Below are 27,178 nucleotides of genomic sequence, written 5' to 3'. Positions count from 1 at the left end.
TGCTTGGCAAATATCTACTGAGTGGATGAGTGAATTAGCCAAATAATAACATGGGTCATATTTGGGTCTTAGATGTAAACAGTTTTTTTTTTGATGATAGAAGATCAGGGTCTGAGTTCTCATTGGGGTCACTTCCTGGCCATATACCTTGGGTCCCAAACATTTGAAGCACTGTGAAATGATCACCCGGGCACCGCAAAAGATGTTTTGGCTGGAGCCTTCTACGGATTTCACAATGTTGGCACATCTGTTGTTAACTTTATCAAACCTTTGAATTCACTAGATACCAGATCTGTGTGTGTGTGTGTGTGTGTGTGTGTGTGTGTGCGTGTGTGTGTGTGTAAAAATGGAGAGATATTCTGGTGCATAGATATTATTATTATTATTATTGTTATTATTTGTTATGATCTCGGTGCACAGAGAATGGGTTATCCCTACCTGAAGGCAGGGTACTGATACTTCCGGCACAACAGCGAGGTGTCAGTGACTTGTGTGTGGCTGCACAACGTGTCAGAGCAGGGCGGTGGAGGAAGCCCCACGTGCAGCTACAGTCCCACTCTGGAATCTTTATGATTCCGTTCTGGAGAAGATGTCCCAGGGGTTGAACTTAAGTGACCAGGACCAGCTTGGAGCTAGTGTTTTCTGATGCATGAACTCCTATGTGCATGGGAGGCAACTGTCTCTGTGTCTGATCAAGGCCAGGGGGAATTAAGACTAGGAAAAGAGATCCTGTATTTTCCTCTCATTTTAAAGGAGAGAACAAAAGGTACCACCCTCCTCCGGGAAGTCCATTCCTTCTGAGAGAAATAAACACTAGTCTCTGCTGGGCAGATTATTTGCTGTGTTTCTTGAGCATAAACCTCAGAATCATTTTGGAAAATTTATCTTGTGTTACTCTCTGCATCAGGTGATCTTGGCAGTAAATTCAGCACACAGAGCTATTACCTCCTGGTAACCTCTTTTACAAATGGAAGCCTCTTGGCCTCATCTTTTAAAAAGTTAATGTTTTCCTGAATTAAAAAAAACAACAACTGTCCTCTCCCAAACATTTGAGATGGCTGATTCATCATTTACCAAAGGAAATGTGAATTATCCAGTATAATACATGAACATAACATGATTTTAAAAGTCAAAACCTACAAAAAAACCCTACACAAACATAAAAGGATCCCTTATGTACCTGACTCTAAAACCCAATCCCATTCCTAGAGGTAACTCCTGCAGTCTTTTGCTTCTTCCAAAATTTCTCTCCGTTCATAAGTGTACATGTGCATGAATACGTTTCATATATCTATATTTTGGACATTTTTCCATGTCAGTTTATACAACAATACATCATTCTTTTCGACAGGAACATAGTCTTGCATAGCTTCAAAATGTACCAGTGTTTATTCAGCCATCCCCTTATTTGATGGAATTTAGGTGACTTCTCAGTTTTTACTGTTACAATTTTGCAAAAGATATACACCTTTGTGCATGCACACATTTCTCTAGGACAGAAAGATATTTTTGCTGGGTCCAAGGGTATTGCAGAGTTTTAATATTGATGGAAACTGCCAAATCGACCCTCCCTCCACCCTTACCTTACCAACACAGAGTCTTACACTTAATTTCCTGTGTCCCTGCCAATCACAGATGTTATGATTTTAAGAAAGTTTTGTCGGGACGCCTGGGTGGCTCAGTCAGTTGAGTGTCCGACTTCAGCTCAGGTCATGATCTCACGGTTGACGAGTTCGAGCCCCACGTCGGGCTCTGTGCTGATGGCTCGGAGCCTGGAGCCTGCCTCGGATTCTGTGTCTCCCTCTCTCTCTGCCCCTCCCCCAGTCATGCTCTGTCTCTCTCTGTCTCAAAAATAAATAAACATTAAAAGGATTTTAAGAAAGTTTTGTCAATTTGATGTGCAAACTTAGTTTTAATTTACTTTGCTCTGTTTTCTAAGGGAGTTCAGAATCTTTTTGTACATTGCTGTATGTTGCTGGGTTTTTGACACAGTTTCAAACATTTTCACTAATCGGACTATTTCAGAAATGCCTCGCCTCCAGGGCAAATGTGTAGCTGGTAGTTAAAGCGTTGAAATACTTTCATACTTGTAGGTAAAGTGCCTCTGCCCCAAGTCTCAATTCCCTGGCTCCCCCTCCCTCTGGCTCTCTGGCCCCTTGCCCGGACCTCCCAGGAAGGCAGCAATTAAGAGGTTAATAGGCAGACCTTCAAGACCACCGTCTATTGCAAAACCAGGTCTTATTCATATTGTTTGCCCCCCTGATACACCGTTTAGAAAATATTTCCACGAGTCCCTCCCCAACTCTCAACCAAATGTACTCAAACTATGTTTTATACGTTTAGCAGTTTCTGGCCTCCAAGATTCGTGGTAACATACTGCTGGTTTGCTTCTTGAACTGGGCCCTGCTTTGTATGCCGATTTCCCGGGATTATGCTTACATAATTTCCTTTTGACCTTAGCCTGCACACTGTAATCCGAGAGGGCACGCTGGGGGAATAAGATGACCCTTACGTAACTTATTGTGTAAGAGTCCAAGAGACCTGAATCCCACTGGAGCGTCTGCGGAGTTTTCTAAGAAGTCGGAAGGTTCATTTTGACAGAAGCTTATGTTGTCTTTCAGTCCGTTGAATTCTTTGAAAAGCGCTCCTTTATTTCTGAAATCGCCGAAGGGAAGGGGGAACGAGGGAAGGACAGTACTGTTGTTATGTGGCGGGCATCTATAGCAGAAATGATTGCATCTAATTTAATCTTCTCTACAATCCTCTTTCCTTGTGTGGATAAGGAAGCAGGCTCTAGGGATGAAAAGGAGTTGGTGAGGTTCGTTCCGCTAGAGAGCAGTAGCACTGGGCTGTAAAGCCAGACCCAGCTTCTTCCTGTGGAATGTACCTGTGCGTGTGTATGTCTGGCGTGGGGGGCATGGAGTGGCTCAGAATCATGCTGGACAGTCTATTTCATGTCCCATTCTCTTGAAGCCTTAAAAAAATTTTTTTTAATGTTTATTTATTTTTGGGAGAGAGAGAGAGAGAGTGTGTGAAGCAGGGGAGGGACAGAGAGAGAGACAGAGACAGAGGGAGACCGAGAGAGAGAATCCGAAGCAAGCTCTCGGCTGTCAGCACAGAACTGGATGTGGGGCTCGGACCCATGAGTCACGAGATCATGACCTGAGCTGAAGTCAGACGCTAAACTGACCGAACCATCTATGTGTCCCCCGTTCTCTTGAAGTCTTGAATGGTATCCACCGGCTGTAATAAGGTCAATGAGGGGCTCAGGCTATTTCAAGAACTTCGAGTACCTTGGAGGCTGGGCTGAGGCCAGCTCTTTGATCTCTGGGCCAAGGAAACCCTGACCTGTCCCTGGCTGTGTGCAGAGGGTCTGGAGGCTTTGTGGCTGGGACTTTGGACTCCCTAATGTCACCCTTTCACCTTTACCTCTGAACTAGAGCAGACCCAAAGGCAACAAAGCCCACGTAACATGTTTGCCTGGCACAAGGTGGGTCCCGTTGTCTCGTCTCTCTGCTTAGGGAAGTGACGCACGAGCAGAGTTCATACCAGGGTGAACGACTGCATGGCCAGTATAACAAAGCCTCAGAGGAGAAAGCTTAACCAGGCAGTCCGAGGAAATGGGGTTCTGGTCATTTAACTTCTAGGGTCATTAAAAGCACCAAGAGGGGTTTGTTGTGGAGTATGTTTTTGAGAATCCCCTCTTATTTTCCATCCTTATATTGAAAAAGTAATAAACACACGGGGAAGCATTCAAACCATACTGAAGAGTATGCAGTGATCAGTGCATACTCTCTCTCACATGAGATGCCTATTTATTCGTTCTTCTCTTGAGAGTCCTCTGCTATTACCCATATCCTGTGATCCTTCCAGAACGCTATCTGTAATCTTTGTATATGCTATGGTAAGTGTGTACTTTTTTTGTCTCTATCTATCTATCTATTATCTATCTATCTATCTATCTATCTATCTATCTATCTATCTATCATCTGTCCATGCATCCATCCATCCTTACATTTCAACTTATGCTCAGCTCTTCTGGTTGAAAATCATTCAAAATTCTAGAATTCATCCTCTCTTGGTTTGGTGTGTCGGGACCAGTACACCCCTGACAGAGGGCCTGGCATGTCCCCCGGGATGCCTGTCTGAGGTCCAGTCCTTATTATAAAGTCTTCAGCTGGTGAAGGTATACCATTGAGTCACATACCAACCAAAGACCTTTCTGAGAGATTGTGTTTCCACACCCTGCACTATACTATTCCTCCTGGAGTCTGTCATTCTCTTTATTTTTTTTTTTTTAAGTTTATTTATTTTGGGGGAGAGAGAGAGAGAGCAAGCAGGGAAGGGGCAGAGAGAGAGGGAGAGAGAGAATCCCAAGCAGGCTCTGCACTGACAGGCTGGAGCCTGATTCGGGGCTTGAACTCATGAACTGTGAGATCATGGTCTGAGCCAACACCAAGAGTTGGACGCTTAACTGACTGAGCCGCCCAGGTGACCCTGTCTTTTTCTGTAAAGCAGAATATAAGAAAATGCAACAGAGGAATAAAACTATTTTTTCCTCTACACTTCTAGATTCCTGACTGAGACCTGCCTGTAATAAAAAGACAGATTAATAGGAGAAAAACAAATGTAATTTTGTATGTATGTCCAGGAACCCCACAAAGCTATGAGACACAAAGGCAGCCAGGCATTTGAGACTTATATACCATCGTGAGCTAAAGAAAGAGATAGGGGTCTGGGGCTTCAAAAGGGAGAAAGGCATAACCAGGAAGAGGAGAAGAACAAATGTTTGATTAAAAAATGTTTGCCCCGGGGCGCCTGGGTGGCTCAGTCAGCTGAGCGTCCAACTTCTGCTCAGATCATGATCTCGCAGTTTGTGAGTTCGAGCCCCGCGTCGGGCTCTGTGCTGAAAGCTCGGAGCCCGGAGCCTGCTTCGGATTCTGTGTCTCCCTCTCTCTGCCCCTCGCCTGCTCACACTCTGTCTCTCCCTCTCTGTCAAAAATAAATAAACATTAAAAAAAATGTTTGCCCTGCCATACAGATAAGTATTTGAGATGAAAATGTTATCCCTGATAATAGTTCTTTCCCTGGTACAGGCCCCCTTTCTAAATTCTTTTAGGCAGTTTGGGGGGTGGGTGGTAAAAAGCTTTTCCTGAGTCTGGTAGGTCTTGATTGCCTTCAGCTCCAAATAACCCTGATGCCAAAGAGGCGTAGTTTGGGGTGGCATATTCTGCTCCCCTGCAATGCCCTGTGGGATAGATAGTTCTAGGTAGGTGAGATTTCACAGAATCTGTGCTTCTTCAAAGGCTGCTCTGATTCATTCCTTGCCTGAGGTTCATTCCTGCTGCCTGCATTGAGACTGCCTGTTTACGTATGTTGATTGCTGGACAACTGAGAGCTTCAACAGGAGGCGGTCAGTTTTCTCTGCAGCACCTCTCTTCCCAGTTAAGTATGGCAAGAATGAAGGGCTGACAAATGGCTGTGATACTGCTTTTCATTATAACTTCCTCCAAATTAGCACATGAGGAGCTGGTACTCTATGGGGCCTTGTCTTGGGATAGTCAGAAGTAGAAAACAGGATGATCCCCAAGGAACTGCTCTCTAGAGAACAGAGATGTGGTTTGAAATGTCCCTTCTTCAAAGACAGGAAAATAACCTATTGGTCCTGTCCCTGGCCTAACCAGGTCTTCTGGAGAGCTCTGGACACTGGTTCCTTCATCTTACAGAGCTCAGTGTAGACCCTGCCATTCATTAGCTTATGTAATTTTGGGCAGATAAGTCTTTGCGGGGGGGGGGGGGGGGAATGGTTATGTCAATTTCAAAGGACTGTTTTGTTTTAGTTGCTGGTGATAGAAGCCTAACTGAATCTGATTTAAACCAACAAAAGAGAAGGTGTTGGCTTATTAGCTAAAAAGTCTACCTGTAGCTTCAGGCATAGTTGGATCCAGAGTCTAAAATGTTATCACGAGGCTTTCTTTCTCCGTCTTTCTTTGTTTTCAAACACAGGCAAGTCATTTCTATGAAGGCTCTTGGAAGCTCTGTAGTCGCATACTTGTAGCTCAGAAATGTCAGGAAAAAAAAAAAAAGAAAAAAGCTTTGTTTTTGGCCACTATTTACAGCAAAAGTCTTAGGATTGATTGAATCCTACATTCCTGCCCCTAAATCTTCACGGTCATGAGGATGAAATGTCCTGATGCTCCAGGTCTGAGATAGGCAATGAGTCAGATCCACCCAGTCCACAGTGTCGTAAGTAGAGGAGGGAAGGTACCCCGAGGAAAGTCAAGAGGGGAGAACCGAAAGAGTAGTCAACGGATACTAGGGAGGCAAGACGCTTGCAGCGTAGGGGCTAAATGAGCCGGGTCAGCAAATTGTTTCTATAAAGGGCCAGATAACAATTATTTTAGGGTTTCTGCTGAACTTGCTCAGCTTTGCTGTTGTGGTGCAAAAACGACCATAGGCAGTAGTTAAATGATGGGCCTGGCTTGTCAAGTGAACTTTATTTACAAAAATAAGCAGTGGGCTGGATTTGATCCATGGCTATGGTTTGTTAACCTGCAGTCTGAAAGATAGACTGCACAGGAAGAACATAGAATCTTCTTTTCCTACTTATTCCAGAAACCTCTACAAATGACATCTGGCACATTGAAAATACTTAATAAGTGTATTATTATTCTTATATTATTATTTTATTATGCTAATAACAATGATAACATTAATGATAATTATAATAATACTAATTGCATAATGAGATATAGTGAGTTATGAATAATATATCATCAATATTTTCAAGAGTTGTTTCTATACTATTAGTGGACCTTCCGCTCTCCATACTTATAGAGCTGGAAGGCACCACAGAGGGATCCGATTCAATTACCTCATTTTACAGATGAATCTTAGGCTCAAGTTCAAACAACAAACTAGTGATAGTTTTGGAATTTGCAGCTGTTTCCTCCAGCCCATCTCCTGAAGCCTTGCACGACTCTACCTGATAGACACATGGTGTGCCTAGTACATTTGAGCACATGGGTGGAGTCAGACCATAAAGATTCATTGATTTTTGGATCCCAACTGGGGAGTATGGTGGCTTAGTATGGGGTATGATTCTAGGCGTGTTCTTGAGCCAGTGCAAAGACCTGATTCTGGACCAGTATGTGTTATGACTCATGAGAACTCCCTGCTGCTGGGATGACTCAGATGTCTGTTTTACACGAAGATTACTAAACACCTCTTGCTACGTTTGAAAACAGTGAATAAAATGCCTTACTGTCTCTTCATCATTATTTCCATTGGCTTAGCATGCTGGCAGCCATCTAAAAACAGCATATCTTCAATTTGCATGCTGGTGAAAGGCTTCCTCTCCAACCCTCCATCAGCATGGACAGAGAGAGGCCCATGGACACTTATGTCTACACTCAGTGGGACAGACCCCTTGGCCAAATTCTTCATGATGGGTAAAACCCTCTTTGGGTTTTGGTTAACCAACAGTTATGCAGTGATCCAGGAAGTGGATATCTTAGACCCAGAGCTATTTCGTACCCTCCACCCACCCCACAACCCCCGCCCCGAAACAGTTGTTTCCAACTGTTATTACTCAGGGTCATTTACATAAATCAATGAAAAGAAATATTTTCATGAATCGAAACTATGCCATAGAATCCTCTGGTCCCAAGTACTACAGAGACCTCAGTTAACAGAATGGAACATTTGGGATTTGGTTTACTACTTTTAAGCTCAAGGTCAGCAAACTTTTCTGCATAGGATCAGATAGTAAATATTTTAGGCTTTGTGGGCCATATGGTGGTCTGTGATTTGCTGACTCCTGTTCTAAGCTCTAGTTAATTATAAATAGCAGACCAAAAGATGGAGTATTTGAATTGGCTGCCCACTTACTTGAATGTAGTCTTGAAAAACTTGGGCTTTGGAGTTATAAATTTAGCTCTGTGGTTCTGCGGCTTAGTGGATGATTTAAGTCAGGTTAGTTCCCTTGGTTTCCTTGTCTATCGAATGAAGACGATAATAATCCCCTTTACAGACTTGTTGTACAGAACAAGCACAGGCAGGAAGTCACTTATCACAGAGTTGGTATGCTGCCTAAAAGACAGTAGTATAATCAGTACTCGGATTGATAACCAAGCCCAATGGGTGTAAGGAATGAATCAATAGCATACAATTAGGGAATTGACCTCTGTGGTCACCTTCAAAGGGAACTAGATGACAGGTGCTAAGAAACCTTTTCCCTTGTCTTCTGTGGGGTGAGTCCGAGACTATGAGATTTGCTTTGCAACATTGTAAGGAGCCTCATGCTAACTCAGACAAATCATCTTTCTTTCTCTGAAAAATGAGGCCTCACATCATTCAGAGGAAAATCTCAAATTAGAAATCCTTTACTGAACATTCTCTTCAGCTGTGGAGTTAAGCCAAATGGCCTGCTCTGGGTCGGGATCATCAATGTCACTGAGAATAAGTGATGAGGAGCGTTCTGGGACTTCGGCTCTGGGACCTAGGCTAATTAGTTCCCAATGACTTCATCATGTTGCCTGTCATTTTGCACCTCCTGTTGCTACTAAGGCTGAAGTTGGAAAGGATTTGGCCTGAAGCCACCTATGTGTTCAACATCCTTAGGGAATATAGCTTTCAATAACTAAATATAGATATTTTAAGAATTATGAGCTATGAAGTTGAGGTTGGGTGAGTTAGTGAGACTGGTGAACAACAAGTTTACTCAAGAATGGCAAAATAAAACAATGAAAAACAGCAACCCCTTCCTTCTACACACATCTACACATGTACACACACTTTGCCTGGGATAATTCAAGGTCAGGTCCATGATGCAGTAACTAAGGAACATCTAAGAATGTCATTTGCATGAAGCTGCACGTTCTTGCAGCCACCATGTTGTAGTGAAAAAGGATTAGCTTTTCATTAGAGGCAGACGGGGATGTGATTCCTACCTCTGCCCTTTCCTAGCTATTTGATAACAGGCGACTTACTTAATCCTGCTTCCTCATTTGTAAAATGACTAACAGTCACTTCTCACATGGTATAAAATGTCTAATGCAAATAACTGTCATCTTTTTGACTGTAAGGTCGGAGTCCAAATTACCAAATTTACACACCCCCTCCCCCTCCCTGTAGACTTGTAAAAAAAGACTGAAGTCACTCTTAGCATTTTAACACATGCTAAGTCATTCCTCTAGAGAGTTGTAATCCTGGAGCCATTGATCCAAGGAGATCTGCTGAGAAGACAATGAAACCCTGCTCCACCCTCTGAAATCTGCTAGCCAGTCCTAGATTATTCCCAGGCACTGACTCTGCCTGCCCTCAGGGAAGGTGAGATCCCAGGTCACTGGCTTTATGTTTTCACACTTGTCCCCTGGGAAACTTGGCTGGAAGTTGTAAATTAGGTGACACCCTTGGTAACAACGTGATTCTCTCTGTTAACCCACAGTGTATCTACTTTGTAACCTGGCAAATAAATATTCATTCCTTGTTTGGGGATTTTATTTAAGCACACAGGGACAGCTCCCATCTATACAGTGATAAACCTAAATGGGACAGGGGCTGCTAACTCCATAAGAGCCATCATAGGAAGGTGTGTGAATGAAATTAGAAAGCAGTTTACTTTCCTCTTAATACTTCTTTCAGAGAAATAGCAATGGAAGCACAACGATAAATGGTATTTGATGCTTGGCCTTGGGGTCAGGGAAGAAATAAGGACTCATGGTGACTGGCTGGCTGGCAAACCCATGCCCATCTAAGGGAAAATCACTTCTCAGTTCTCGCTGATGGTCGCCACTCAGGAATGGTTAGAACCACTCAGGTTCCAGGTTATCTAGATTTTCTGGTACTTTAAGAAAAGGGAGAAATATGGACTTTGATGTGAAATCTACTAGCTTTTAAATGTTGTTGAGTGATTCTAATTAAAAAACAACCACCACAATGACAACAACAATCTTGTGTTACCCTTGAGTTTATAAGCACTTGTACAGACCGACAGGGAGAATTGTTGGGGAAAAAATGATGTTGAGGGGAGAAGAAACGGTCGTGTGGACTAACCCTTCAAAGATTGTGTGTGGCATTTATTGCAACACTCTCCAAGTGGAAAAGCTTGACTATTTCATTCGAGTTTATCATATGCCTTAGATTCTACTTCCTAAGACAGGAAAGCGGATAAGCACCTTTAGTGCTTTTCAATAACAAGGTTAAATCAAAGAGCATTGATGTTTAGTTAAGAAAATTTTAAATGATAGTTTACCCAGTTTGGGGAGCCCGAGCGGCTCAGTCGATTAAGCATCCGACTCTTGATCTCAGCCCAGGTCTTGATCTCTGGATGGTGAGTTCAAGCCCCATGTTCAAGCCACCCTGGGCGTGAAGCCTACTTAAAAAAATTTTTTTTACTGAAATTTATCACTGCAAATTAAAAGAGGTTTTAGAATTCATACCCAGCTTGTTATCACTAACATTGTAAAAGTTACTTCTTACTGAGCTTAGCCGTAAAGAGAAAGAATCCTTACGTAAAGGGAACAGATGGATTTGGTGACTTCTCTTCATTATTTTGGGGAGAACGGTATGGGACAAGGTCACATTTTCTTAGTGGCTGAGGAAGAGGCTTTGTGTGAACACTTGGTAAGTGGGCAGGGCTGGGGACTGAGACCCACCGGGATCGGGATCGGGATTGGGATCGTGCTTGAGGAACAGCAGGGGGGCAGCTGTTGGGCGGCCTGTCAGGCTGTGTGTTGCTCACTGGGGTAGGGAAGTGGAGAGTGAAAAATGAAGAGAACGAGGAGAAACACTTGGGGTGTATGAGGAGGATGAAGAAAGTTGTCTCCAATGAAATTTTATTATGTGTTTGCTGGGTGGTGTGTGATGTAAAACCTCTCCCCCTTCTCCCCATACTGTGTGATGGTGATTTCTCAGGACCGGATCGTAGGGTTGGATCTGTTCTCAGGTAAGGCACAAAGGGCTGAGTGTCAGCTGAATGTGGCACTTAGGGTGGACAGGGAGAGAGGGCGGGTAGGCGAAGGAGGCAGGGCGAGGGAGCCTGCCAGTTCCGTGTTAACGCAAAGCCTTAGGATGTGCTGGAGTCCAGGGAACATCACAGACCTTACCCAGCCCCTACCTGTTCCCCTCTTTTGTCCCAGCACGGAATGCGATCTACTAGTCTTGACTGAATCCCTTTAGGTGTCTGGCATTGTGCGTGCCATTATACAGTGGATTCAAGCAAAGACAGGGTATGATCTGGCTTTGATGTCTTGATTTAAGAGCCCACTAGATAACTCACGGACGCACGAAGAAACCCTGCGTGGAAAAAAATGAAAGATTTTGTAAATTGAGCAAGATTGAGCCTTTTTTCCCAAACACCTGGGATGAAAGACTTTCACTTTAGTTGCTGTGGAGTTTTTTTGTTTTTTTTTTAATGTACATGCGAGTGTTATATTGATATCTGATAAAGGTACATTCAACATTGGTTTTTTTAAAAAAAAATTTTTTTTTAACGTTTTATTTATTTTTGAGAGAGAGAGACAGAGCATGAACGGGGGAGGGGCAGAGAGAGAGGGAGACACCGAATCCGAAGCAGGCTCCAGGCTCCGAGCTCTCAGCACAGAGCCCGACACGGGGCTCGAGCCCACGAACCGTGAGATCACGACCCGAGCTGAAGTCGGACACTTAACCGACCGAGCCACCCAGGTGCCCCACATTCAACACTGTTAAAGATATGGATTGATATTTCATAGTTCTGAGAGGTTACATTCACAAAAAAGACCTAAACTTTCAAGTTTTAGCATACCTACAACGTAGCCTTAAAATGTATAAAGCGAAAATGGACAGACACGAAAGAAGAAAGAAGAACTGGGCAGATCTACAATCATTGAGGGAGATTTTTAAATGCCTGTCGTGATTGACAGAACTAGATACAATATTGGTAACAGTGTGGAATGAAGTAGTGTTCAATGGCCAACGTACTGAACTTGGCTCCTGGGGAGCCGAGGGCAGGTGGGGCCAGAGCGACTTCAGGAAGAGCATAAAATGTCAAGTTGCGTCCACCTGCGGTAACTCCAAGCTGCAGTTGCTTTTGGCAAGGTCACTGGTTGTCCGTTTGAGCTTCGGTAGACCCCGAGCTAAGGAGTTTCATGCACCCTTTCCTCGTGCTTTGTTTGGCTCCTCTCCAAATCCGCATCTGTGGGAGGAACCTCTTATCCGGCCCCTGTGCTGGGTAGACTTTTGCCAAAGGCACTTCCCAGATCTCTAGAATTGGGGCCCCTTGTACCTCCGAGTCATTATCTCTCAACAGATTCTTATTGAGCATCTAATATGTATTGGGTCCAGGGGTAGAGATGGGCCCTTCGTGAATAGAATCTCAAGTCTGCTGGGGAAGCCATTCAGACAGTAAGGGAACAACACTCATGTATCGCAATGGTAAACGCAGCATCATGGATGCAGGAAGAGTAAGCGGGGGCTCAGGAAAGGATCGTTCAAAGGAGCAACGTCAAAGAGTCCATTAAGATTTCAGGTTCTGATGGGAGAAGTAATACAGTACTCAAACACCAAGCACTGCATCTGTCTATGAAAAACGGGGGAAGTGGGTAACGGAACAGGCTGTAGTCTGCTCGTGGACTGGGCCACGGCCACGCAGGATGCTGTGAACCAGCCGTCTCAACAAGCGGCCGGTGTGTGAAATGCCCATTCTTCTCTCAAGAAGCCGTTTTCCTGGTGAGAGGATAACCCTGCTGGTGATTGGATGGCTCAGGTTCTCACCTGTAAAATCAGCCCGTCCAACTAGTTCAGAAGTGATCAGGCAGTCGGGAAGCTGAGTTGACTGGTGGAGACCTCGGGACCCGAGGATTTAGCTGCCTGATCGATAGCCACAAATTGCGTGGCTCGTTGGAAGGAACTTCAGTAAGAAAAGGCACAGGCCCTCCGGGGAGGCCCTGAAATGCCTCCATTGGTGGTGGGAGCCACCCGAGGCCTTGCGTCGGCCAGCCTTTGGAACTGGTGACCGGCCAAGGAGACCAAGATGCTGCTTCAGCATGTGTCTGTCTCACAGCTCCCTCAGAGCTGGGAGAAGGGAGACGGTGGTGCCCAGGGCCTCGGCCTGTGTCTCAGCCAGGGAGGCTGAGAGGCACGTAGCTGTCTGAGCACACCGCTGCTCTGGGCAGAGCTCTAGAAGGTGAGGGGTGGGTACCGAGAGAACCTTAGCGGCTGCCACCTTGCCTCTCGGGTTTATTGTAAACATCACGCAAGATAATGTAGGAAACACTTAGCCTAGGGTCTGGGACTACATTTGTTTTCTATTGTTGCTGTAACAAATTGTCACGAATGGGGTGTTTGGGAACAGCACATTTATTTTCTTATACTTCTGGAGGGCAGAGGTCCAAAATGGGGCTCATGGGGCTAAATTCCAAGTGTCAGCGGGCTGCATTCTTTTCTGGAGGCGCTAAAGGAGAATGCCTTTCCGTGCTCTTGCCAGCTTCTAGAAGCCACCCACGTATTCCTTGGCTCACGGCCCCCTCCTCTGTCTGCAAAGCCAGCAGTATGGGGTGAGTCTTTCTCGCTGCTGTCACTCTAATTCTTCTCCTGTCTCCCTTCCACTTGTAAAGATCGTTGTGGTTATGTTGAGCCCACCTGGATAATCCAGGATGAACTCTCCATCTCAAGGTTGGTTAGCAAACTTAATTCCTTTTTGCCCTGCAACTCACATACTCACTGGTTCTGGGGGTTAAGACACGGACATTTTGGGGGGGGGGGGTGGTGGTGTTATTATGCCTACTACCGGTACGTACTAAAAAGTCAATCAGTGGTCCCTATTTGTTACCAGTACTCCCCCAAATGGGGGGTCAGAGCCCCAGCTCTGGCGCATTCTGAGGTGCTGCAAGCTGAGGGCTAGAAAGCCTGCCTTGACTAGCTCGGGGGAGCAGGGATGTGGTCACACCCCACCTGGATGGTTGTGTCCGGTCCAGGAGGCACGTTGTAAAGGGGTGTAAGTGGCTTGAGGCGCTGCAACCAGGATGGTGGGGAGCTTGAGGAAGAGAAAACTCTGAGCAGAGAGAAAAGCTGTCTTCATGTTCCTGGAAGGCTGGTGGATGGAGAAGGAGGCAGGCTTCACGCATCGCTAAGTGTTGGGTTATGATCAACAGCATGAGCCTTTTGCTCAGGTAGAACTGGCGCTTTCAATCTCAGCCCGGCCCCTCACCAGCCATTAGGCAAATGACTTCACCTCTGACCTCCAGTTTTTTCATCTGTTAAGAAGGAATAATAATAGCATCTACCTTGTGGGAGCGTTGGGAGGAGTTAATGAGAGGGTGCACTGAAGCAATTAGTTGCCTGAGAGTAACCATGGTCAGTGTTACTAAATCACTCTGCAGGGTAGAAAAATAACCAGTGGGTAAAAGCTACAGGGAAACAGATTCAGGTTTACCATGAAGGAAGAGCTTTGTAGCAGCGGAAGCTGTGCTGTGTCAAGATGGTGAGGGGTGTGGTGCATCAGACCCCCCTTCACTGCAACTGTTCGGTCATTGACCAGACATTCACGCCTGCAATAAAGGCGGGGGGGGGGGGGGGGGTGGTGGGGGGGGTCGGGGGGTGGGGTGGTGGTTGAAAACAGCCCAGGGGTCTAGGCCCCACCCAGACATGCTCATTTGGGATATTCCGAGATGGGGCTCCAAAATCTGTTTGGGTTTTTTCTCCCAGTAGATTTTAGTTTCTAAAAGCAGCGTTAGATTCACAGCAAAATTGGGCAGCAAGTACAGAGATTTCCATGCACCCACTGCCTGATTCCCAAACACGCGCATAATCTGCAGGGGCCATCAGCAACCCACACCAGAGAGATACATTTGTCATCAGGGACAAACCTGCAAACACCCAAGGTCCATAGTTGTCCACAGGGTTCCCTCTTGGTGTTGAACAGTCTATGGGTTTGGACAAATGTTTAACATGTATCCACTATTATAGTATCATACTAATTATCTCTGCTCTAAAAATCCTTTGTACTTCACCTCTGCACCCCTCTCTTGCCCCTCCCCACTGATCTTACTATCTCCATAGTTTTGCTTTTTTCAGAGTGTCCTGTATAGTTTGTAGCCTTTTTGGATTAGCAACTTTCACCTAGTAATGTGCATCTGAGTTTCCTCCATATCTTTTCATGGCTTGGTAGCTTGTTTTTTTTTTTAATTTTTTTTTTTTTAAACGTTTATTCATTTTGAGAGACAGAGACAGAGTGCAAGCAGGGGTGGGGCAGAGAGAGAGGGAGACACAGAAACTGAAGCAGGCTCCAGGCTCTGAGCTGTCAGCACAGAGCCTAACCTGGGGCTCGAAGTCACGAACCATGAGATCATGACCTGAGCCAAAGTCGGACGCTTAACCGACTGAGCCACCCAGGCGCCCTGATTTTTTTTTTTTTTTCTTAAGCTCTGGATAAGAGCCGGATGGACCACAATTTGCTGATCCACTTACCTACTGAAGGACATCTTGGTTGCTTCCAAGTTTTGGCAGTTTCATGTTTCATAATCTTAAAGCTGCTGTAATAAAACACCCACGTGTGGACATAAATTTTGGAGATCTGTGTCTTTAACAAATGACCCAGAGACAGATTTGGGGCCTCTGGACCAGATAATCATTTGTTTTGAGGTTGACGGAGGACCAGAAGCCTGTCCAGTCCCCAAATTCTAGGATTCTGTGAGGACTGTGTATATAGCTCTTAAACGTCAATGTCTGGTTTGGACTAGACCTGTTCCTTGTTCTCTCCGGACTCTTCTCCCCTTAAGCAAAATCACTCTTTTGGCTAAATATTCAGTGTCAATGTTTACTGCCAGCATAAAATTACCAAATATAAAGAGCATTTTTTTTTTTTTAGGGCTGGAGAGAGAGAGAGAGAGAGAGAGAGCTGACCTGTTTTTCCAAGTTTAGGACTGCCTGCGTTCAAGTCGAGACTCTACAAACTGCTAACTGTGACGTTGGACCAATAATTTAACCATTCTGTGCCTCAGTTTCCCCTTGGGTAAAGGTTGTTAGTAATAGTATTTACTTTATGAGGTTATTGTGAGAGTTAACTCGGTTCCTATACCTAAAACTCTTAGAAAAGTGCCTGGTACGAAGTAAGCTTTGCATAGACCTGATTTACTATCTATTTTCCTCATCATAATTTGTATCCTTATTATTACCAGTTACCAGATATTTGAGCCCTTCTGAGGTGAGGAGTCCTTGCTGGTGACGAGCTCAAGGTTATTTCACATCAGCATGTGCTGCCTGAGTCCGCGGGGACAGGGTGACACCTGTGCACCCTGGTGGCCTGAGGGGAGGAGTCAGTTAAGTGGCTGCCACTTTAGCCCATGCTACACCCGAGGCCAGGGGCCGAGAGCCTGTGTCATTTAAGGCAAGCAGCCAGCAGCCGCTTTTCCCTCACTGGGCAGCTCGCTCCTTGCTCTGCCTTCCTTCCCTGGGTGCTGGGTTACAGGTCTCTGGGTTAATAGCGCTTTGGTGGGTTTGGAAGTTCGAGGGTGTCTGTCACTTTGCAAACACCCCTAGGAAGAATGTACCCAAGGAGCCCTGGACTGAAAGACAGGTTTAATCCTGGCTGCAGAACCACCTGGTTCAAACCCTGCCCCTGCTGCTTCTCAGCGCCGTGAGCTCTGGCAAGTTTCAGAATCTCCATTTCTAAGATGGGACCATTCCTCCCCTGTCAGGGATGTCGTGAAGACAAAGGAAGGTAATGGATATGACGGTTCTTTGGGATCTCTGCACAATGTGGTTTGTCATGATATTATTATTAACGTACTTGTTAATAAATCCGACTGATGAAATGTTGGTTATTGTTTGTAACTGGAAAGATGAACATGAGGTGAAGAGCCTACAAGGGTCTCCTGATGGAAGAGAAGGTAACGTGTTGAGGGACCTTTGCAGCTATGGACACGGAAAAGCGGCAGGAAGATAAGGACCACGGGCATCTTTTTTGGCCAGTGAGACCACCCCCTTATAACCGGGTCACCCCAGATCCTACTGGTTTTGTCTCATAGGAAGGAGACTTTCCACATGCCTCCCAGGTAGAAGGTGGGCGAAATTTGCACCTTTTGCCGGCAAAGGCACCGCTATGGGAATCAGCCATTTGGGGGCCAACAACATAATTTCATTTGCCTGTTTCTTTTCAACTTTTTGTTCAAGTCCAATGCGCTTACAGAGAAGCACACAGATCTTAAGTGACCAGCTCGATTAGGTTTCTCAAATTGAACACACATGTGAAACTAGCATCCAGATTAAAAACAAAAAAGAGAGAGAAAAAGGAAATTGTTAGTAGCCAAGAAACCCTGTTGAGGCCACAGTTAAGCTCAGAACTGACCCTGGGTGACAGCGTGCAGTTGGCAAAGCTTGTGTCCAATGTCCTGAGCAGCTCTCCTTTTACTTAGCTTCTGGGTGTGGTTCTGGTCAGGACTCATGTCAAAGGGTCCCCTGTCCCCAGCAAACCCTGTTTTTAGAAGCTCCTTCATGCTGGGTTGTCAGTGAAAGGGTTGTTTTTCCACGGGCTGCGGCTTCAATCTGAGATGGGAAGGATGGGACTCTCAAGGAGAAATTTCAGGCCTCTGGGAGCCAGAAGTGGGCGCCTTTGGAGACCTCCAGAGAGGCATAAAGGACGTCCTACAACATCTCCCCACAGAAGCGTAGTGTGGCGTTTCCAGAGCCAGCCCTGGGAAATCTCATGGCCATCAACTGTCTTCCTGTTTGGAGTTCAGGTTGCATCGCAAGGTTGGCCGCCTGGTCTAGAAGGAGAGAAAAGGCACAGGGACCGCTCTGCTCAAAGAAGGGCGAAGAAGGGCAAGGGCCTCACAACTGTGAGGTGTGACCAAAACGTCCAGGAAGTCCCAGCTACCTTTCCTGGTGCCTGGTCTCTGCCTGGTGCCTGAAGGCACCGAAGCTAAGCCACTTGTGAACATCCCAGCTGCTGCCCGGCCTGGCAGGCTAGGAAGGCTCAGCTTGGAAGCTTCAGGGGCCAAAAGAAGAGCCTCCCAGGCCTGAGGGCCAAATCCAGAGCTCTGTTAATTAAGAGGGCTTCTCAAAATCAGAATTCCACTGACTTCTGGAAAAGGAAAGAGTGGTCATGCACTTTGGTAGAAGGACATTTTGGAGGGTCCAGATTTAGAGATGTTGATTTTGGCAATTAGATCCCACGGCATCTTCCGGGGTCCTCATCGGTGTCCCCTGAAGGCCTCATTAGCCAAGCCTAGATGGGTGCATGGTTCCTCTTCCCCTGAGAATGCTGCGAGCACTGGGGCCACCACGCCTTGGGCAAGGCAGCTGGATCAAAGCTGCCAGCAGGGAAGGGCCCAGGCCTACCTGGTAGCAGCCTGCCCCTTCCTGCCACCTGTGGGTTTTCCTAATGCAGGTGTTCGCTGCTTTTGCTCTCATTTTTCTCCTCTTTCCATATTTCCTAGGCTTTCAGGGCACTACTCCATAGAACCTGTGATGAGAACATGCCTTCTAGCTTGTTGCCCATTCATTGGTTCACTCACGTAACATACAGAACTTGAGTATGTACCATATACCAGGAACCGTGCTGAGGGAGAGAGAGTGGAGTTAAGACAAGGCCATGCCCTCAAAGAGTTTATATTCCAGTGGGGGAAACAGATAGGTCATTGTGATAAATGCCTCAAGAGAGGTCGGCCCCGATAAACACAGGTAAACTGCAGAAGGAGCATCTAAAAGTCAGTGAAGACTTTCTGAGGGGAGTCATACTGGAAAAAAAACCCGAGTTTTGAAGAAGAAACAGAAGTTAGTTCATGAAGGCAGGGTTGGAGGCTAGGGTGGAGAGGACATTTTGGCCGGAGGAAACCATTCGCTTCAAGGCAAACTGGGAGCAGGGCCAAGTTCCCTGTGGCTCAAAACCCAGAATGCGTGCCACATAGATTTCCCTATTTATTGGAGTTGTGTGATGTTTGCAAAGGGTATTTTCATGTTGTTCCATGAACCGCAGGTGGGTAGCAATTACTTCAGGAGTGACAATGCCTCTCTGGAGACAGGGCTGGCCAGTGTCTTCTTGGGTCATGGCATAACCTTTATGGCAATTGGAGATGATTAAACACCCCACCCCAGTCTCTCACCCAGGCCTGGAGGGTCCCTATTCCGTGGCATCTTATTTCTGTTTTGGGTGGTGAGCCTTTCTGGAAATGGGAAATCTGTTGTATCAAGGCCAGTTTAAGTCTCTAGCCTTGGGAGGATCTCACAAAAGTCCAGAGGTTTTATACTTAAGACTGTATTTCTGATGTTCTTTGGGAGGTTGTCCAGCTATTCCACAGCGTAGAAGCTTCCCAGACCCCCACCCACTCTGGTCCTTCTGGGAGAGAGAGAGAGAGAGAGAGAGAGAGAGAGAGAGAAAGCAGGGGAGAGGGGCAGAGGGAGAGAGAGAAAATCTTAAGCTCCATCCTGAGCCCCCATTCCCCCATCCACCCAATGCAGGGCTCAATCCTAAGACCCTTGGATCCTGGCCTGAAATCAAGAGTCGGACACTCAACAAATGGAGCCACCTAGGCACCTTTGTGACTTTTCTTTTTGTAAAAAACACAAGTACCATTTATTGCCAAAACTCAACTGTAAAGAGACCATCGAAATGGTCATTTTGCACCATGTTAGGCATTTAAGACAAAAAAGGAAATTAACATTGAGTATCAATTACATGTTACTTACTAGGCCTGTGCTTTCTTAAGTATTACCTCATTGAAGCTCTGTAATGACCCAGTGAGCTGCATGTTGTTGTCCAAGAAATCAATGCCTCGTCCCAGGCATGGTTGGAAAAGGGAGATTTTAAGCAAGAATCCAATGGCCACGCATTTATGTCATTGCATTCCACCAAGTCGCCTTTTGGCAGCTGCTAATCAATTGGTGGCTGGTGTTTTAACTTCTGTTTCTGGGCCAAATGAGTATTATTTTTATTTATCTCTTCAGGATTCTGTCTCCTGTAATTTCTTCCAGCCCTGGTTAGCTCCATATTTACCATTCATGTCGTTAGCCAGTTTGGGCCCCATGGTTTGGGAAATGTTATGAAGAAAAGACTCCTTTCCCTCAGTTTTTCATCTGGAATGTTTCTGTGAATGCCACCTCCAATTCCATGAGAGCTGACTGGGAGTGATATGGGTGGTGATTCAGGGATGAATTTGGCAATTGGCTGGCTCCCAGTGCTGGTTCACCTGTTTGAGTCTGTTCCTGTGGCATTGACCTGCCTATCTTAGAAATCTAGACTGAGAATTGGTCAAGGGTGGATGGGGGATTAAGAAGATGCCCATGTCTGAATTGTGTAACAACTTTGACCCCTAACTCAGCATTAGTAATGCTACAAAAATATGCTTTTGCAGCAGAGATCGGAGAGGTGAGGGAAACATGGAGGTAAGGGCATAAAGAAACGGTGCTTATTTTTATTATTGGTTTGTCTCTTGTCTCTAAGTCACCCATGTGCCTCTCCCTGTGGGGACTGACATGCAGTGAGTGGGCTGCCCCTCATGGTTGATGAAATGATTCATCTCATGGTACAGTGTAAGTTTATTCAGTCTTGAGTAACTAAAATGAAAGCTACCAAGGGTTGTGAATATCCTCCCCCCACCCCCAGAGAATCACAGAATCTTAGAACGGTAAAGAATGTCTAATTCACCCCCCTTATTTTACAGATGAAGAGCCTGGAACCTAAAAAATAAAAATCGGCCAAAAATGACCCCTAAACCCTATTGGTATCTTCCGTTGAGTTTGTTTTTCTCATTTCATACTACTTTGTTCCCTGTTTGTTGGTCATGGGCAAGTAGCCTTACATCCGTTTTACCCCCATGCTATTCCCAACGCTACCAGGTAGCAGCAGGCCTGGAATTAGAACCCAGGCCTCCTGACTTCCAGTTTCATTTTGTCCCCAGGTCCGATCCTGTGATGGTTTGGGAAAACTCTAAACTGTGCTCTTGAACCAGACCTTTGGATGCTCAGGAAAAAGCCATAGAAAAGGAATATCGTTTGTGAAGTCTAGAGTGGCCCACTGGCAGGGCCTTTCTAGAAAGCATGTCTGTGATTGGAGACGGGGACATAGCAGCCAAAGATGAACAGAAGAAGGGACTGGAGGGAGATTTGGAGGTTGCAAACCTTTAGATTTCATTCACAGGGTCCTTGAAGACCCAGTGGTTGTCAGAGGGAGAGTCATGACACCATTCAACCAGGTCTCACAGGACCTAGTGAGGGTGGAGGGACTGGTGGGCTGGGAATGCCCCGCTGTCTTAGAGTTCCAGTCCCTTTCACAGCAAAGGTGGCATTCTTTAGGGAGCTGGGGAAATCCCAGATGTGGGGCAGTCACAGCTATAGTCACCGGTTTGTGACAGCACTGGCATTTCCAGCGTTGTTTTCCAAACACGCCAACCACCCAAGAGGAAAGGCCCTCAGCAGGCTCCATTTTTGTTTTTGAGGGTCTGACCTAGGAGTCCCCCTTAGGGCAATTCCTGGGCATTGTCTCCTCAGGCTCTTGGACTTGCACAGCAGAGGGCTGGATGGTGATGCTCCTTGGAGATCTCACATCCTCCAGGCAGAAACACATCAGTTGCTTTTAGGTTCCCTGGGGAATGTTCTGTTGCCACCTCACTGAGCCAGTGGAGGAGGAAGAAAGACTATGGTGCCAGATAAGGCAACACTGAAGTGTGCGGGCAGGAAATCTGAATCAGAGCCCACATCTAACGAGCCTATTCTTAGAGGCTCTTGACAGAGCAAGGGAAATCGAATGCTAATGAAAAGCAGGTTCTCAGAATAGTTTAAAACTCAGCACCAGCCGGCCCCATTACATGCTCCCTTTGGAGCCCAGAGGAAGTCTTGCTCGAGAAGCTGAAACAGTACTCGTGGATTTGCGTGAGAAGGGACAGGGCAGCGACTGCGAAATCAACAGCCGTTTAACTAATTCAGCGGAGACGTTATGGCTGAAGGAAATTATAGGCTCATTCTTGAAGTTTTCAATTATCCAAACAGATGTCCCATCACATGGCCTTCCTTTGTGGGCCAATAGAGAGCGATCCAGCGGAATTGGCATGCACAACTTCCAGTGTTAAGGAATTGCATTGCTAAATGTTCCATCCAGAAGGCACTCAAGTGGAAACAGAGGTGGTCAGCGGGGTTGGACAGCATCAGGCTGGATGGACTTGATCTCACCAAGCCACACCTGAGCTTCTAAACTCCTCATTGCTTTTCTGTGTACACAGGCACAGGTTGTAGGAAGGGAGGAATGATAAGGGGGTAAGTGCACACACTCGAATTAACTTACTGTGTTTCTCCGGTGAGCTTGCCCATATCAGGTCTTGCCCTTTCTGTTCATTGCCAGGGAAGCAAATGTGCAGGCTGTTGTGACCTTAGCCTTCCTTTGGTGTCCAGCTCACCTCTCCCTGGTATCATTCCTCTTGCTGGGAGCTGGGACAGCCGAAACTCCCTTCATATGCATGATGGTAATAGAGCGCGGCGTTACTGGTTCAACATTCATTTGAATCAGTGCCTGTGCTAAGAAACCAGCATGTGGACACCCGGAATTGCATCTGGTGGGAGCTTCGGGCTCCAGTGTGGAAATACAGGTTTCTAAACGGTGTACATTCCGTTTATTTCCTAAGCTCTGGATAAATTGCCTGATTCATGTAAGAGAGCCCTCATTCCCTGCAGGTTTTGCTTTTAAGGCCCCCTCATCACAGAAGCCTTCCCCAGCCACCTGATGCAAAATATAGCACGCCTCCTCTCCACGTGTCATTTTCCTCCCAGCGCGTATTTCCACGTGAAATATGTTTGTCCATTTATTTGTTGTTCCACTAAAATGTTCACTGCATGAGAGCAAGGGTTCTGCTTGCTTCGTTTATTGTGGTATCTTTAGCATCCAGAACAGCATGGGACCTGTCATATGTGTCCAGTAGAAATCTGTGGAATAAACGCAAGACCGGAAAGAGGCTTGCAGAAGCGATATGCTGCCACTCTGTCCGTAAAAGGGCCTCATTCCCAGGAGAAAGGAAGGTGCCTGCCCTTTGTAGTTGCTTTCCCATTTATAATTTCTTCGAGCAAATAGTCATCAAGCCCTTGGTACCAGGTGTGAAAGATCCAGCCCTGCTCTCCCAGGGTTCACGGACTGGTGACGGATATAGATGTTTGAATTAGATCCATTCTTTAAGATACAACTCTGGTGTCAGCCCTCCTGGGAGCTGTTGTTGAACACTGTTCTTCCCCAAAGCTATGTTGGGTACCATTTTTCCCATTTCCCCAGCTACCCTCTGCAGAGCTTGACCACGGCCCACATGTAAAGCAGATTCCCTTGACAAGCTCTTTAAGAGCAGGGATTACACCTTACTCTCTCCTGAGGATAGCATTTGACATATAGAATACTTGGTAAATACCAGGTATCCTTGTTACTGCCACTGTTATTATGTGCATTCAGTAACCAGCATTCATATGCCATGTATGTATAAGTCTTACAAACAGCTCTGCGCTGTTGTACAGTATGATGTGATGCTGTGTTCTATAATATTCTCCACTTCAGGCTCTCCTGTGTTCCGGTGATGTGGTAATCATGTAGGCTGGTATAGAATTGTTACCAAGAGTTCTTAGGGGACTTTGTGTTCCTAGATGCAAGCTGGGTTCCTGATGTACGTCGCAAATCATTCTCTACGAGCCGATGTCAGAACCTCCTCTGAGCCTATGAGCATTTGGTTAATTTCAAGGAAGCTGAGGAAGTCACAGGGATCCTCTCAATAAATACATGTGGGTTCGTGGCATTTTGATGCTGCCACTTTGATGTGGCTGTTTTGATTCAGGGTTTCGGGGACATTTTGGCATGGCCTGAGAAACAAACCATTAAACATACAGCAGGTGCGTACAACTAAGCATTGTGCGCATCAGACACTCAGCCACACTGCTGGACTGCGTGCGTGCGTTTACCTAACACTGGCGTGTCTTCACTTTGACGTGGCTGTTTTGGTGCCTAACACTTTCATTATATCCTTTGGATCTTGCCAGAGCATTTGGTTGAAATGCTTGCTAGTCTCACTTAAATACCAATTGTGCGCCTGAGTCTAACTTCAGTGGCAAAAGGGATTCAAACGAAGCAGGAGGCAGAGGGGTTTACAATCTCAAGGGGACCTAGAGTGATGCCAAAGGGTGGCTGACGGATGCACTCGCCATTTCAGAACACACACAGCCTCCGTTCTTTGTTGGCCGCTTCCTGGTTTGGAGCTTTAGATTACTGGCTAGAGAAATGCTTAAAACTATCAAAAGATCCCAATGGAAACATATGGTCTACCCATGTTAAAAAAGACCGTTTTGATCATTTTCCCCTGCTGTGTTGTAAAAAGAGCCTTTCTGTCTGTTTTCTGTGGAGATTAGAGGAAGTGGTGTTTCTTGCTTGCTGACCAGATTGGCCCTCATGTGCTTGCTGCGAGCAGTCATGCCCTACTTTCTTTTCAGACAGTCTGAGTGATCATTAGCACACACATGACAGCTAGTCAGAGGCTGCCCCAAAACTAACTAGATGAGTAGATAATTAGGCCACGAAGGGGAGACCGAGATGCTGATATTTTGACTAATATTTTCATTTGGGTATTCTAACCAGATCATGAGACATCATTCCTAATTTCAAAACATTTTGGTAGCGAGTATATGAAGGAGCCTGTTAGGAAAGAGTACGTAGTTGTATTTGGGTCCCTGGTCTTAAATCTGAGACTCTGGAAGCTAAGCTTGGTGTCTTGTTGGAATGGTGGAGCAAACGTCACCCTTGTAATGAACTTGATGAATACCGTATGTTTCTGTGCTGCCTGGAGAAAGTCACAACCCATGCCAGGTGTCATGCGAGGCCCCTAACCTATCTTACCATGTTTAATGTCCACAAGGTAGGCATCGAGGCCTTCTTTCTTTTTTTTTTTTTTTTTTAATGTTTATTTATTTTTGAGAGAGAGAGAGAAACAGAGTGTGAGTGGGGGAGGGGCAGAGAGAGAGAGAAAGACACAGAATCTGAAGAGGCTCCAGGCTCTGAGCTGTCAGCACAGAGCCCAAGGCAGGGCTCGAACTCATGGACCGTGAGATCATGACCTGAGCCGAAGTCGGACGCTTAACCGACTGAGCCACCCAGGCGCCCCAAGGCCTTCTTTCTACACACCACACAGTTAGCAAGTGATGGAGGCATGATTTAAATCCCAGGTTCCCTGTCTCCAAAACCCACACGATTTCCATTATAACCAGTGATTTCAAACCCCTGGTCCTCCGATTGCTACTGGTTCCAAAGGAAGGCTTTCCCAATCTCTGGAGACAATATCTGGGTAAGGCTAGCTCCCTCCCATCTTCGAAGGCATTGCCATTTATTCAGAGACCGTGACCTGTCTTTCTCGGTGTTGAAGACTTAAAGGATTTTTTGAATCACACGATGGTGATTGTAAATGGCAACTAACAAAAGGGTCTTAAGTTGGCAAAGTAAAAAAAAATTGGCCTCCCGATGTGAATCTCCAAGGCTAAATTTGAAATCTTACTGGCCTGCCAATGACCAAGCTGGAAAAAGAGGCAGTGTACTCATTACCCGCAACCACCCCTGTAAGACTCTCATCACAGCATGGGGCTTATCTGGGAAAGGGCTGGGCTGCACTGAGGGCTGAAGGGGATCACGTGCTTCTTAAAGCCACACTTCTTTGACGCTGAGTAGCATGACTCTTGGGCAGCTTAGCAAAGCCCTGATAATGCAGATGACCTTTTAAAAACCACAGTTGATTGAATTTTTAAAAAACTAGATAGACCATGCTTTCCAAAAGAGAGGCAAAACTTGGACCACCCACATTTATGACTTTTCCATGACCAGGATTGGGAAGGCTTGAGCTCAGAGGCGTTTGAATTTAGCGTGACTTAGGTCATGACTCTTCTGACCTGAGATAATCCAAAGGTCACTTTGGGCTATTGATACAAGAATGAAAGAGCTCAGGTTTTGGAGGCAGATATAGCTGGGTTGATATCTCCATTTCTTTTATTTTTTTTTTTTAAATGTTATAATGTTTATTTTTGAGAGAGAGAGAGAGAGAGACAGAGCACGAGTCGGGGAGGGGCAGGGAGAGAGGGAGACACAGAATCCCAAACAGGCTGCAGGCTCTGAGCTGTCAGCACAGAGCCCGACGCAGGGCTAGAACCCACGAGCTGTGAGATCATGACCTGAGCCAAAGTCAGACGCTTAATGGACTGAGCCACCCAGGCGCCCCTGTATCTCCATTTCTTTTAGCCTTGTGACCCTGAGCAAGTTACTCTCTGGAAAACGGGGCTGAAATACTTGCCTCTCAGAGTTGCCATGGTGGGCAACTCTTGGAAGAACCTCACCCTGCCTTGTGGTATGCCTTTTCTTTACCATGATGATCCAAGATGGCAGGGATAAAAGTGCCTGGCGTGTAGATGTTCCATGTGTCCTGGCGTCCTGCTTACAGGTAACTGCAGTTCAGAGTCCCCTGAGTTGCTCTGGTTTTTATTTTCCTGCCAGTGGTTCTAGATACCCCACCGTGCCTGGCGGGAGGCCTGTTTGACCTGCTATTACCTGAGCCCCGCAGACTGCACAAGGGGGGCACCCAGCAGGCCCTCACCACTACCTTTGCTCTTCTTGCAGTGCCAACAACATGCCCAAGCAGGTGGAAGTACGGATGCACGACAGCCATCTCAGCTCGGAGGAGCCGAAGCACCGGCCTCTGGGCCTGCGCCTGTGTGACAAGCTGGGGAAGAATCTCCTGCTCACACTGACCGTGTTTGGTAAGTGACAGGGCCTGCCTGTCTTCTCTGGCTGTCTCCGGGCTCTGTGCGGAAGCTGGTTCCCACGGCCGCCTTCCCCCTGTAAAGGAAGCCCCTCCCCCTGTAAAGGAGCCTAAGGCCTCCTTTGCCCAGGCACGGCTGCCTTGACGATGCAGTCTCCCATCCACCTGCCCTGGCTATCTGTTTTCTCCTTTGGGATTCTAGTGGTCCTCACCACCTCTTGTGAGTGTGTGAACACACGGATTCCCCGGCCCTACACGCGGAGACTTTGGCCCATCTGCAGTGAGGCCTTCGAATCTCCATCTTAACAAATCTTCTAGGTGGTTCCAAGACAGATGGTCAGCATACCACACTTAGAGAAATACCTGCATGGCAATAAAGGCAGCAGTTGCTGAAAACCCCAGGAAGAGGGCTCCCAACGTCTCACCTATGAACACCCTCATTA

General features: G+C 46.3%; 1 protein-coding gene across 4 annotated transcripts in view; it reads left to right on the top strand.

Annotated features, from left to right (window-relative positions):
• The window catches only part of SLC1A2 (solute carrier family 1 member 2), a 142,235-nt gene that overhangs the window by 63,680 nt on the left and 51,377 nt on the right, over positions 1 to 27,178 (top strand). For all 4 annotated transcript variants that reach the window (XM_058688636.1, XM_058688637.1, XM_058688634.1 and 1 more), the window contains exon 2: positions 26,594 to 26,733. In XM_058688636.1, coding sequence (XP_058544619.1) covers positions 26,604 to 26,733 — 130 coding nt within the window. In that variant the 5' untranslated portion in view covers positions 26,594 to 26,603. The remainder of the gene's footprint in view (positions 1 to 26,593; positions 26,734 to 27,178) is intronic.

This window comes from Neofelis nebulosa, chromosome 10 (genome assembly GCF_028018385.1).
Source record: "Neofelis nebulosa isolate mNeoNeb1 chromosome 10, mNeoNeb1.pri, whole genome shotgun sequence".
NCBI classification, from domain to species: domain Eukaryota; kingdom Metazoa; phylum Chordata; class Mammalia; order Carnivora; family Felidae; genus Neofelis; species Neofelis nebulosa.
Note: the sequence above shows the minus strand (reverse complement) of the source record. Positions and strands in the feature narration are given on the sequence as shown.